We start from the raw sequence: 13,755 nt of genomic DNA on the forward strand, positions 1-13,755 counted from the left end.
GTTGTACAAAAACATGATTCCTGGGAGACAGGATTGGTCACAGAGCTGGCAAATATGTAGTGCTCAAACTAGGTTAAAATTTAACCTGTATTCAACGATGGAGCTTGCTGTAATGCCAGCAATCATTTTCCAAGGTTGGGTGAACAAGGAAATAAAGTTTTCTTACCAAATTATACGACTGTAGAAAATGCAGTCAACTGTGTCATTGAATTGTTGCTTAGTGAATATCAGGCAGAAAATAGACCTCAGATCAAATCTCATGGCTGACACCTAGATTCCCTTAATGATTAAGCTGGTGTTTCAGTAAGTATTCTGTTGTAAGATATTTGTTCATTGAATATTATCTATAATCTGCAGCATTGTATGACTCCAACCACTGTGGAGCTCCAGCACGTTCCTATGCAGAGCTCTATTCCTTATTCTACTCTTTCCTCCTTTCCGTTTTTATTTGAAACGGATGCCCGCTTTTAGTCTCACTTTATTTGTTTATATGTGTAGGTGTGTGTGTGTGTGTGTGTGTGGCGCACATTCTCACATGAAACATGTCCTTGTTGTGTAATAATACAATCCTGTCGGTGATAACACAAACCCACTAGATAATAATCATTAGTATTATGATAGCAACATCAATAGCATCCTAATTATTATTGATATTATCATTATCTCAAGAACTGTTAGTCTTTGCAGCTTCACACTTGTGGCATGTGTAATTGTAAGGATCTAAGGCCATGCACTGTCAAATTTGGTTGGATTCGGACATGCAATCATTCACTTTAATGAATTTAATTTAATAAACTTTGAAAGACCAAACAACACAAGATCTGTAGCAGCAGCGACATGGACTCATCAATGCAAGTGATGATGTCACGGGTCACTTTCAGAGTTTCAGACAGTAAGATGCAACCAGCATAACCACAGGCCAATGAGACCCGCCCATTCCAAACAGGCTATTGTAGAACCCATTGTTCTTACCCCTCCATCTTATTTTTTCCTTCCAGCATCATCTACTTTAATACACTTATGTCTGCATAGAGGAAAGATGTGAACAATAAAGTAGACAATAGCCCTCAATTATCTTAATTATAAATTTAACATAATTTTTTGTTTTATTCATGAAATATCTGCTGACTTCCTACTCGTTATGTCATCATCTCCATAGAAAGCATTGTTATCAGCATGTCCTTTATATTGTCTTGCACAGCCTTCAGCAGACACTGTACTCCCTCCATTTCTCTGTGCTGTATTATTGCCCCAGTGTGAACTAATGAGAATAGCAGGTGCATAAGCTAATCACAGGATTATTACTTTTTCTTCCCTCTTGCGTCACCTCGCTGATTGCTCTCTCTCTCTCTCTCTCTCTCTCTCTCTCTCTCTCTCTCTCTCTCTCTCTCTCTCTCTCTCTCTCTCTCTCTCTCTCTCTCTCTCTCTCTCTCTCTCTCTCTCTCTCTCTCTCTCTCTCTCTCTCACACACATACAAACAGGTTTTACACAAGGCAATAAAACAGTGCCCAAGGAGAGTTTATTCACCTGATTGTGAACAACAAACTAACTTCAGAATCCCGGTGGAATGCCTGGTCAGAGGCAAATTAGAATATATGATGGCGCTAGTTTGCGTTGTTTAACCTCAGGGAAGGTCTCTGACCTCAATAGTAAATGTGTGGCTCTGTAAAATGAATCTGACAGTTGATGAATGCATTACATGCACACATTCATATTCACACACAGACATAGACGGTACTAATATGCAGCGTGACCTTATCAGTATGAGATTCTCTTGGCAGAATAATTCTGGATAATTTGTGGTAACCTGACACACATACGCAAACTGTCACTGTGGGACCTTCATTTTGGATGAGACAGGATGGGGGTACATGCTAGCTTCATCATTACCATCATCAGGGTAAAAATAGCTCAACTTTCCCTGTTTGACATTCAGAGGCCGGAGCCGACTCGTTGACATGATTGCATCTCAGCTTGCAAATCAAGAGACAAAGGGGCAGTAATTTTTCAGCAATCTCTCCTCCATCCACCAACATAATCATCTGCCTGTGCTTTGATTGACAGAGTGTAGCTAGTGGGGGGTTGATTGGTCAGTTTGTCCCCTTGTCTTGTAACGTGGCTAAAGTTAGAGTGGTTTCCTCTCAGTCTCATTGTGGGCATACGGCTGATGGGGGTTTGCTGGTGTCATGACCATTTGTGAGGAGTGGAGTGAACACATGAGTATCCTGTTAAGGTCCACTTATATCCTGCCTTCATATAAATAGGGAAATTATGAAAACCATTATAATCAGTCATTGCTCCTGTGAACTGTCCCCCTTGTAGTGATATGACCAATAATATCAAACTTTGCTTTTCCTGCCACTTTATAGAAGTAGCATACAAGAATACACGCAAATGCAAACCACACAAAGTTCAGTTGAATTGACTTGTGCAGTGTACAAGCTAAACCTGCTGCTGGTCCTATGTTAATGCTCTGGAGTTTCCTTCAGAATTCATTAGTCATTAGAGAGTCGACAATACACAGTCACCTTTTATTGATTGATTGATAAAAAGTCGATGGTGCAGAGTTAGACAACTTTGAGTTCATCCTTCATGTTTTTCTGCACTGAAGATTTTATAGTCTATGTTTTTCATAAACTGAAACTGAAATTGTTGTATTATTGTTCTTTGTTGTACTGCTTTGGCTTTTATATAAGATTGAATGATTCACTGAACTGCCATTATTTTTTCATATGTTTGCATGTAGGCTATTTCAGCATTTTTGTCATGACGGATATCAGCACATGTCAAATGTCAATCTAATTCGGTATAAAACCACATATTATCAAAATGATCTGTCAGTGATGTTGACCCACAGTTTGACCCAGTCATCGACCACTGCTGTAGTTTATTAGAGGACTTAGAAGAAAACTGTCAACTCTGTCTACACACTGAAGGCACAATGCCCCTCCCCCACTGATGGTACCAGAGTGCTGTTGGCCTGTTTATTCAATTCGTATTAATAATGAATGCATGGCATGTCTAAATCAGCCCTTTAGGAGTACACCTGCCAAGTGAAGGCGATAAGATGAACAATTCAATTCAATTCAATTTTATTTTGTAAAGTGCCAAATCCTAAGTGTCTCATGGCACTTTATGCCTCTATGCCTGGTTAGGACCTTAAAATATTTTATAGAGAAACCCAACAGTTCCCACATATGTCAGCGCTTCTTGAGATACATTCACAAACATACAAACAGACGTTTGTGGAATAAGAAGGTTGCTTTTGTGTGGATAATACAATATACTTTAGTCTTTATTTAGCTACAGAAGAGAACTTAGCTCAATATTACTGCAGATGGTGTGCGTGATACATTGTGATGGTGTTGGTCACTTCAGCCTTTATTGGCCCTCTCTAATGAATACTGCATTCAACTGTGTGTATAGTAGGTTTCAGTGCCTCTATTGTTTGGCTGTGTAAACATCCAGTATTGTCAGCGTGTAACAGGGCCATAATGCAATTGAGCTGAAAATGACTAATCAGCAAATGTGGCATAATAGCTGTGTGTACGTGTGTTTGAATTTCTCTTGTAGATATAAAAGTGTATTTGGGTGTGTTTTTAATGAACATACCATATGCAAGGGTGTGCACTTGCCTGGGTACAGTATGTGTGGGTGATTTATTGAATGTTTGTGACCAGGTGTGAGAATGCATATCTTTGGTCTGCTGCAATGTGTGTATGTGTTAAACACGCTATGTATCTGCACCCCCTCTGCTGTTTGTGTGTGTATATAAATGAGCACCTGTCTGTCAGCTTAATGCCATATTAAATTAGGCCTCTAATTTTGTGTGTTCAGCTAATTACAAGGACTAGTGGCAGTGTTTTGTGTTTTCCTTACCCTAGCAAAAATCACTGCATGGACCTGCACACTAATGCCCCCCTTCACTACCCCCACCCATGCAAGCCACACACACACACACATAGTCATACATAGAGAATGTTACATGACATTTCCTTCATTTTAATCTCCGACTAGACACACTTATCTAAAGCAAATTATCAAAAGGGCAAAGAGTGGAAAAGATCAACGCTCATAAACTGTGTTTGGGCGGTAGAGCAGTTCAATGGAGAGCGATATAGTGGAAAACAAAGTAACCCGTTAAACCTTACAAGCTGCACATCCTTTTCTATTTTCCTTTGGAGTTGTACTATTAAAACTTAAAATAGTTTAAGATGTGCACTTTACTATGAAAATGACAAGTATTTTAACCTCAAAAATGAAATGGACAAACGTATTTTGTGTATATCAGTACACTTGATTGATCTTGGTCCCCACTTAATCCTTATATTAACTTAATAATGGATCAAGCTCCCTTCAAGGTTGCATTATATCAAATATCACCAGCACTTTTTTCCCCACAACCACCTGTCCTTCTGTCCCATTCAGTGTTTGTCAGTCTCATTCAACACCTCTCATTCCTCTCACTCAGTCCTTTGTTCACTTTTCATTCAACCTCCTGAGCCTCCTATTCCCAGCTGGAGGACACCACAGAGAAGACTATTGATTTTTCTCTTAGCCTGTGTGGTTGTTGCCTGGGCTCTTGATGGAAAAACTCATCCAAAAGAAGAGAGCGAGAGAGAGAGAGAGCGACAAGGGAGAGGAAATACAGAGGTGGGGGGAGACTCTAAGGAAAGGAGGAAATGAAGAGAGAGAAACTGTGTTCTCTCATATCCCTTTTACACCTAAATAAGCAGGTATATGCAGGTTTTTAAAAGGCAGGTAAACCCTTCATAAATCAGTTGATGCACTACTCTCGTGCCAGTGGGGGAGTTCACATTGCCTATCTGTTTTCCCCCTTGGTGAGTCGTGTTCAATGTCACAAATGTGCCGGACATTGCTTTATTTTAGTTCACAATGTGCAAATTCCTGTCGCACATTGTCTCCAAGATTGACATAACGATAAGTGCACAAACATCCATGGCTATTTCCGCATAAATGACCAAGAGTGATTGACACTTGTATTCATTCCCATTGCAGATGGAGGGATGTTTACGGCTGGTTTTTGACCAGTGGAAAAGGGTCTATAGTGAAGGAGGGATCTATATCATACACATATGGCTCAATCCTTTTTCTACATTTTCATGCTTTCACTGAATACACAACCTGATTCTAAAGAGAGGTGATCTTCTCTTCATCTTTATTACTGGGCAAAAAGTTGTTGCTCTAGTCATGACCTCCTCTCTGCTATTCTTCTCTATCTTTTTGTTTATGGTTTGTGAAATTCCTCTCTGGGGTATTAATACTTCCTGCTCACTTTTCTATTTGCATAGACAGAGGTGATCTGTGATTACCATTCATTTTCTTTGCTCATCCTCAAGTGGACAGCAGTTTGTATAAGGGGGAGAATGATGACAGAAGATCAGGTGCAGCTGACTCAATGTAGTTTACTTCACGTCTTTTCTGGATAGGTTTCATCCCAGCTCATCCTCCCATCTCTATCCCCCCATTTGTCTGCGGCCTGGGAAGCATCGCCCTCTCACTTCCCCCACCTTCCATTGATCCCCTTTATTGTGACTGGGATTTGTGTTAAGTTCTGTCAGCCGTGACAGAGCTCTACACCGAGGAAATTTTCGCAGGGGGGAAGAGCGTGTGCAAAGCATGCAATATTGCTTAAGGTGTTAGGGACCAGTGCAGCACAGAAAATCCAGTGTGGTAGAACATGCAACCACTCCTATAGTTGTGAGTGCATGTTTTTATGTTTACACTTAACAGTCAACTATTGAACATAAAATATATTCACAGCAGTATTGGTATTTTTCATCTGAAAAATAATGTATCTATGAAAATGGTCATATTCAAACATTGACAAAATTCTCTTGACATGAGATTGGACTGAATTTATCAAACTCATTTTCCTTATGCCCAGGCTGCTCTCTGCAGCTTTATACAGTGACTTTCTCATTAAATATAATCTGGCTGACATTATGTCTCCACCATAATGTTATTAACCAATGCTAATTAGTTTGTATTTCAGACCAGATGTGGAATTCTCATGTGGTGGTTTAATGAATGGTCTTCTGACACAGTTTCAGTTTATATAAATAGTCCCACCTGGAACTATATAAGATGGGGAATAAAGTATCACACATATTAGACAGTTTGAATTTAAACTGCATTTTAATTTTGCATCCTTGAGAGAAGAAAGATCCAGGGGAAATTCTCTGTGTCTCTTAGTTGGAATCTGAAGATAGCTGTGTGCCAAAGAAAGAACTTTCTTACAAGCATTTGTCAGTATAGGTCAAATTAATAGTCGTAGCTGTTTTCCTGGATCGCATCTTAATTAAGTTGCACTTTTAATTAGAGAGACCTTGCACTGCATTTAAAGTCAATGTTGGTGCATCTCCACCTGAATCTTATTTTGGCTGCGGTTCATTGGAGGAATTGCAGAAGTCTCTTGTTTGTATTGACTATAGTTTGATTAATGCACTCAGGTTGCATAGAGGCACACATGCTTCATACACATGGGAACTCAAACTATGAACTCATTAATGTGTTTATATGTGTATTTTTGAGCTATCCCCTTATTTTATAGACATCCATACCACCAAAATATGAAAATATCAGCAATGGAAAAAACGCAATATGGTAGAATATGAATATAAGGAAGAGGATGCACATTGTTAGGAATAAAGACTTAAGTTAGTGTGGCATGCTACAGGTATGAAATAGCCAGTAGTGAAATGGCAACACTAATCCGCCCTGTCCTTCAGCAGCCATATATCAGACCTTTGTCATCATGGTCATCAATTCACAATGCCTCTATCTATCTCTCCGTCCGCCCTTTGTCCCAACACGCTGATGAAGATTGATGTTCAGGTCCTAATTAGCATCTGCTTCTGTATGCACACTGCCAGTGTGTCCACTCCGAACCCCCTGATCAGTGAACAGACATGACAGGCCTTGTCCAATCACATTAAGGTCAGTGGGACAGTGGGACAGGCCTCCTGTGTGGAGCTACAAGACCGTCCAAGTCCAGATTCCTATATTCTCGAGTCGTGCAGCCTTTGAGGTTTTGAGAATGGAAGGTGAAATATAAACTGGTCTGATAATGCTAATGCTAGCATAACTCGTGGGTCTTTTTTACATCACAGCCAACATAAGTTATGGTTATACAGACTCAATTTTGATTTTAATCGGAAACAGTGAAACTGCTCATATGGCCAATCACATGTGTGTTTGGTTCTATAATATTACTGTAATGTATTTTATGTCCGTTGAAAGGTGCAAGTTCTTCATGACTATGCTTAAGGCCCCTCAGCCTTTCTGTTCCTTTAGCTTGACTCTTCATAAACCTCTTAAGCTATTTTTTCTATTAGCTTTGCTGTTATTTATCACATCCTCTGTTACATAATTCACCCATTGGTTCTTTGCCACTGCAGTTTTAGCCATTTGAGTTCAAGGCTACAGGGACTATGACAATGAGCAATGCAGCATTTATTGCTATCGCCCTCGCCGCTCCCTTCACCTTCAAACTCCCTCGACCAGGCAGAGGAATTATTCACAGAAACAATCGACCAATCTGTGCGGAAATCTAGATTGTTAAAACCAGAGCATCACGCGGGCTAGAGTTTTCTGATCGGCCACAGCTTTGCTTTCTCTACACGTGTGTGTGTGTGTGTGCATAGATGTCTCCAAGTGTGTGTGTTGTATATCAATGGTCATGTTGGGATTTCAGATAGAAGTTCAGATGACTCATGGGACCTGGAGATGAAAAGAGAAGGAGATGAAGAGAAGTCTTATGAAATGAAAGAAGTCCTTTGATAATCCCTGTATTTTCTTGTGTTGTACTCTTCTATCACATTTTGTCTCCCTTCTGTGTGTGTATGTGTGTGTGCGTGCGTCTGCATCAAAGCCCTACCATCACACAGTAGTATTTTCCTCTGTCCCATTTGTATCACTCCTATATCATCCTCAACCATCTCCCTGCCACCTGCCTTTATTCTCAGTATGTCAGACTGCCATACCTAGTGTTTCCTCAGCAGTACGAAAGAAAGTCTAACTAGTAGTGAGTGCAACTATTCTGAAAGTGAGACTCATATATCTTCAAATGTCAACAATCTTACATCACGAAACACAACAACAGAACTGCAATTACCTGTCTCCAATCTGCTGCCACTGTAGCAGTAGGTGCAGCCTGTTGAGCTTTCATTCCATCACATCTTTGATAAAACGCTGTTGTCATTTCACAATTAACACTATTAAACATATAAATCATAAACTTCTATTAACAGTAGAAGTTTAGTTTAGCTTTGTATAATCCAAAAACAACAGACATCAACACATCTATGCACATTCCAAGGAGCACAAACAAGAAACGTTATACATAAATCAACAGTCATCATATCATTAATATTGCAATAAGTTCAAATTATTTTTTTAATGCTTTTTCTTAAATTTAATAATTGATTAACATTTTATATCCTTTTCCCGTGACTCCAAGAACTGAAACCCACATTTACTTTAATGTACAAAGTTTTGAAATTACACTTGACATTTGAATTTAGGAGTCACTTCACCAGGCTTATACTGGCTGCAGTCTCTCTCCCCATGGCTTCCAAAGCATTTAGTTTTTGGTCTTAATTAGATTTCTACATTTAAATGTCATTTTCATTTCTTTAAATTAACCTACCTTTAAAACCTTTAACCTTAAAAAATTAAGGTTTTTTCTTCCTGTTCCAGCCTTGTCCCAGGTTGTGGCTTTTAAAGGTTTCGAGGTAGCAGAAAGATCTGACTGAATCTGGAGTTCTTTGAGATCCTTTACATTCACTCTGTTTATGAGTGATATTGCTTATTTCTGTACAGGGCCATAACCAAAATAGGGAAGAATAAGTAAACAACACAAAATACGAAGTGTCTATGAGAGAGGACAGGAGAGAGTGTGGACGACAGAATCAGTATCCACAGAGGCAGCCGGACTAAACCTGCAGATACTGTAACGGAAACTGGCGTTGGAGAATTGTGAACGCTCCGTCGAAGCAGGTGCTGCAACTCCTCCACAGACTTATCCTTGGCACATACCCCTTTGTCTCGCGAGACAGAAGGAACAGGTTTAATTAGCCCAAGACGGATAATAACCCTAAGATCGCAGATAACCCTGAGATTGCAGACTTCCTCGTCAAAAAGCTGTGTGGGTATTTAGTGTGAACCCGACATTTTTTTTTCTTTTTTGGGCACTGCCTCTTTGATCAGTCTCTATTTTATGGGATGTATTCCTCTCTGTTTGCATCCCACTGTTTCACATTGTTGGCTTGTCGCCTGGCAGTTTCACTGCCAGGGCTGTAGCTCTCATTAGTACCTGTGTTGACATTAATGGCATCTCATCCGTGGATTGTTTTGCTCTTTCTCAAACCCTCTTTTTTGTTTCTACATCTACACCAGCTTTTTCTTGCCCAGTGTATCCACAGTATCCTTGGAATGCTCTGGTTATTTCCTCAGCCCTCCTTCCTCATTGTCATTCTCTGTATGAGTCGCTCTCTTTCTCCCCCCTGCTCTGTTTCTCCCTCTCTCTTTACCAGGGGGTTTTAATTAATGGCGAGCCGTGATGCTTATCTTATCAGCAGATCACTCTGCTATCTATTAACGACACTGGCAGAGCTGTGAGGCTGCAGGGGATAGATGGCACACACACACAAACGTTCACTTGCACTGAAATACACACATACACAAGAATGCACATCAACACATGATCAGATACCTAAATACACTGAGGTAAATGTCTTCCCAGGTCCAAAAGTGTGTGCACACTCAAACCAGAGTCATGCAGAACCGAGAAAGGCCATGCAATGTAATAGCACTGTGAATATGACACATGACTCCTTAAACAGAGTTGTTACTTCTGGTATAATACAGGCAACTTCTACTTTTGCCCTTTGAACATTTGCTGGTTCGTTGCCATGGCTGCTATGGTTAGCAATACAAATTTTCTGTCATTCTTTGCTTTCTGAGAATCTAATCTTAGCTCTTTTCACCTCCCGAGGAGTAACGTTCACTGCAGGAGCACCCTCAGCTTATGTGGTGTTACCATGTGGCCACAGATGCAGTTTCCTGTTTGCTTGCAGTAGACTCTGTTTTTTTCACATTACTCATGCAGCGCCTATTGCAAACATGCCTCCAACTGTGCTTTCTGAAACTGTAAAAGAGCTGTCCACCTTTTCATTAAAAGCTTGGTGAGGCTAAACTCAGAAAGCAAAGAGAATCAGTTGTAGTTACCATTGTCGTGATTGTCATTTTATCGCGATTGCAAACGTCACTTATGTGAACGAGTCCCTGATACTTCTGCTATAGAATGCTTGTTACCCAAAAGTTTTTGAATAAAGTAAGTATATAGTATGTATCACGGGTCAACACTACATGCCCTTGGACCCTTTACAATATACACGCTAATAGTGATGCAAGTAAGTTGAATAATTCTCGAGATATAGGCGAGCCACAGACAGACATAGATTTTCCATAGCAACTCTTTTTTACATAAGATTGCAATCGTCTCAGGCCCCAGGGGTTCACACTGACAGACACACTGACACAAACTCACACACAGGCAAGCAGGCACCGAGGCAACTGTGTCCACACACATCTCACATCATGATCCTATCTTAATCTTGCCACACACACACGCACTTAGAAAACAAACAACTGCCCTGATGGTATCTTGCTGTGTGACTTGAGGAGCGTTGTTTGAGGGTCTCTTCTCTTAAATCTGCTGAACGCCTTGGGAATTCCTCCTTCTTCCTTTCTCCCTCTATAGCTCCTTTGCCCCCCTACTTCAGTCCTGCTTTCTGGCTGAATGAACACTTATCATTTGGCAGATGAATAGTGGTCCACGTCGGAGCTTGCTTTATCTTTAAGAGCCATGTTTACTCCCCGGGAATGCACTGCTTTTCACAGATGTTTTGTATACGGTATTTGCTGGATCTGACAGCGATGAGAGAACGGTGTCAGGGCGTCATTTTCTGCTGAGAAAACCTCAGTCTCACACAAACATACAGGTCGATTGTCCCATACTTAGCATATTTTCATGTTTGCTGCGGTTGAACTAGGAGGCAAAGTGAATAGCCATTTTTCACAATGGCTTGATGGGAATAAAAGCAACCTGCACTTAGGGACGCAGCGGCGAGCATGATGGCAGAGAAAACAAAATCAATCTTCAAATACCACAATCGATGACAGATACACATTTTGTTCAGATCACACAGAGTTGAGAGTTATCCAGAAGCACTGTGAGGAATCATGAGGAATAAAGTATCAGTTAAACTGTTTATATAAAGCGTGGCTAGTGTAGAAAACTGCAGTAGACTTTGGAGACAGACACACTCACATACACACAATCACCCACACTTTCTCACACATGATTTGGAGGATGTTGGAGAGCAATTATCAGTGGGGGATAATTCAATAAAGGAAACCAGTTCCCAGGTATTACCAAGGGACCAAACATTTATTTCACTTTGTCCAGCGTGCTCATATGAGTGTAAACCCCTGTGAGTGGAAGGAATAGAACATAACTCACACCACTCAAACTGCTGACAGAGTGCAGTCATAATGCTGTGTTGTGCAATTCCTCAAACTTTTAACCCCATTTACTAAGCTTACGCTGAACTATTTCTGGGCTTGTATTTATTCACAGCTGTGTTAAAATAACGCTCAGCCTTCGTTTTGCACTACATCAGAAATGCCCTTCAACATGTTGTTCTCTGGAATCCTCAAATTTTCCAGACACTTTATTTTTGCATTGCACTTTGCATTTCAAATAAAATCAAATGCCACTCAAACTATTGAGAAGAAAAACCTGTTTGATCTGTTTTGCTTTTGATTTCCTTGGAGCTTTTGTAACTGACACGTTTGTCTTCACCGGGCATGGTGAAATTTTCAGAAACACAGACTTACTGTTTTTAGAAACTCGCTCTGCCTATAAAGAGTTTGCAGAATAACTGTGTTGTTCTTCAAGGAAAATCAAACTGCTCTTTAGTCATTTTCAAATGCTACTTGAGCCGAATGTTTCCCAATCACTTATAAAATTGTCCAAGGTTGACATCTGCTTAACCTGCTTGACTCATCTTCACTGGCTCGGATTTCCTATGTGCCTGTGATCAGTGACAATGACTATGTTTTGTCAAAATGGGCTTTCAGTGAGTAATTTGCATGATTTCTGTCCCACTGTGTTGCTTAGCTTGTAGCACTATCTGCTATTAAAAAACATATCCTTGGTTTTAAAACAGAACAAAGTGGTTTTTGACATTTAAATCTCTCATTCACACATGCTGTCAGACTGTCTTTCTTTGTCTGTTCTGTGTAGCCACTGAAGTGAACGCATATCTTTACTTCTGGGTATGTTGGGAAGAGAGACTATAATTTTATTCGAATAATTTCAGGCCATCTTCCATGTTTCCAGTGTGAAGTTGTGGAGCAATAAGTTTCTTTGTCTGTATCTCTGCAGAGAATTCGGATGGAGAGATCCGGAGCTGCCAGAGGTGATCCAGATGTTACAGCACCAGTTCCCATCGGTGCAGTCCAATGCAGCAGCCTACCTACAGCACCTCTGCTTCGGAGACAACAAGATCAAAGCTGAGGTTTGTGTGTGTGCGTGTGTGTGTTTGGGGACATTGTTGTGGGCACGCAGTACAACAATGCACAACCAAGTGACAGGTACACAGAGAGGGCAGGTGTTAAGTCAAGGTCTGTCTGTATGCGGAGAACTGCACGCCCATTTGTGCAAACTACATGTGACATGACGAGATCTATCTGCCAACAGAGGACTGTAATAAAAACAACTTTATGGATGTTTTGGCAGTCCACTGACACTGTTGGATTTCTCTGGGCGCTGCCAATGTCCAGTTTGATTATGACAGACGGGGCAACTTGTTTGGGAGAGAGAGTTGCGACAGCAGGGCAATAAGTGCTGCACAATGAAACAGTGCACATTTTTTGTGTTTTACAAATGAAAAATGATTACTCCGTGGTTGGACAAATTAGACTATAGCTGGCTGCCACACTAATGGAAGAACTGTATATTGCCTCTGTATGATGCAGCTTGCAGTGTTCTAAATCTGTAAGCTTCGATATTTAGTTGTGTTGAAAAGTTCAATTAGTCCTAAAGTCATGAGATTGTCTCGCCCCTTTAGAACTCTTTCATAAACCCTTCAAACAATGCTAATGTCAGTGGCATATGTTGATGCAGTTTTTCCCGAACCCCCAGATATACAGTCTTTTGTTGCTGCTTACGCCCACACCACTGTTTGTCACAAAGGGTAACCAGGCTTTCTCTACTGGAGCTCCCACAATGTTGAACTCTTTGAATAGTCTTGGGCGTCTTTCAAATCAGTTTTGAGACTTTTCTCTTTGCTTTTATAAATGTTTGACTCCGGTTTAATTTTAGCTATTGATTTTATCTTATTTATTTAATTGTTCTTCTTTCTCTGTGCTCGTGTTCATTTTGTCTGGATTCACGGTCTGGTTTGATCTCTGTCAGTGAAACATTTGTACATGTACAATTTTAATTTTTTTCTCAAATTTGCATCCCTTCCCCTTATATTATCCCTGAATTGATAACTTGTACATGCAGGTGAGGACATTAGCAAATTGTATTAAATGGATGATATTTGCTATAGTGTTAAAGTATTCACATTCAGAAATGAATACAAGTACACGCACCAGCATAATGTGCACGCAAATGTATATACAATCGTAAAAGCTCAATACACAACAAAAATTGTATTA

At 40.3% G+C, this 13,755-nt stretch overlaps 1 protein-coding gene across 4 annotated transcripts in view; it reads left to right on the plus strand.

Annotated features, from left to right (window-relative positions):
• Positions 1–13,755, plus strand: part of ctnnd2a (catenin (cadherin-associated protein), delta 2a) — a 234,244-nt gene that overhangs the window by 151,437 nt on the left and 69,052 nt on the right. For all 4 annotated transcript variants that reach the window (XM_062379286.1, XM_062379288.1, XM_062379289.1 and 1 more), the window contains one exon: positions 12,476–12,608. In XM_062379286.1, coding sequence (XP_062235270.1) covers positions 12,476–12,608 — 133 coding nt within the window. The remainder of the gene's footprint in view (positions 1–12,475; positions 12,609–13,755) is intronic.

Source organism: Platichthys flesus, chromosome 21 (genome assembly GCF_949316205.1).
Source record: "Platichthys flesus chromosome 21, fPlaFle2.1, whole genome shotgun sequence".
Lineage (NCBI taxonomy): Eukaryota > Metazoa > Chordata > Actinopteri > Pleuronectiformes > Pleuronectidae > Platichthys > Platichthys flesus.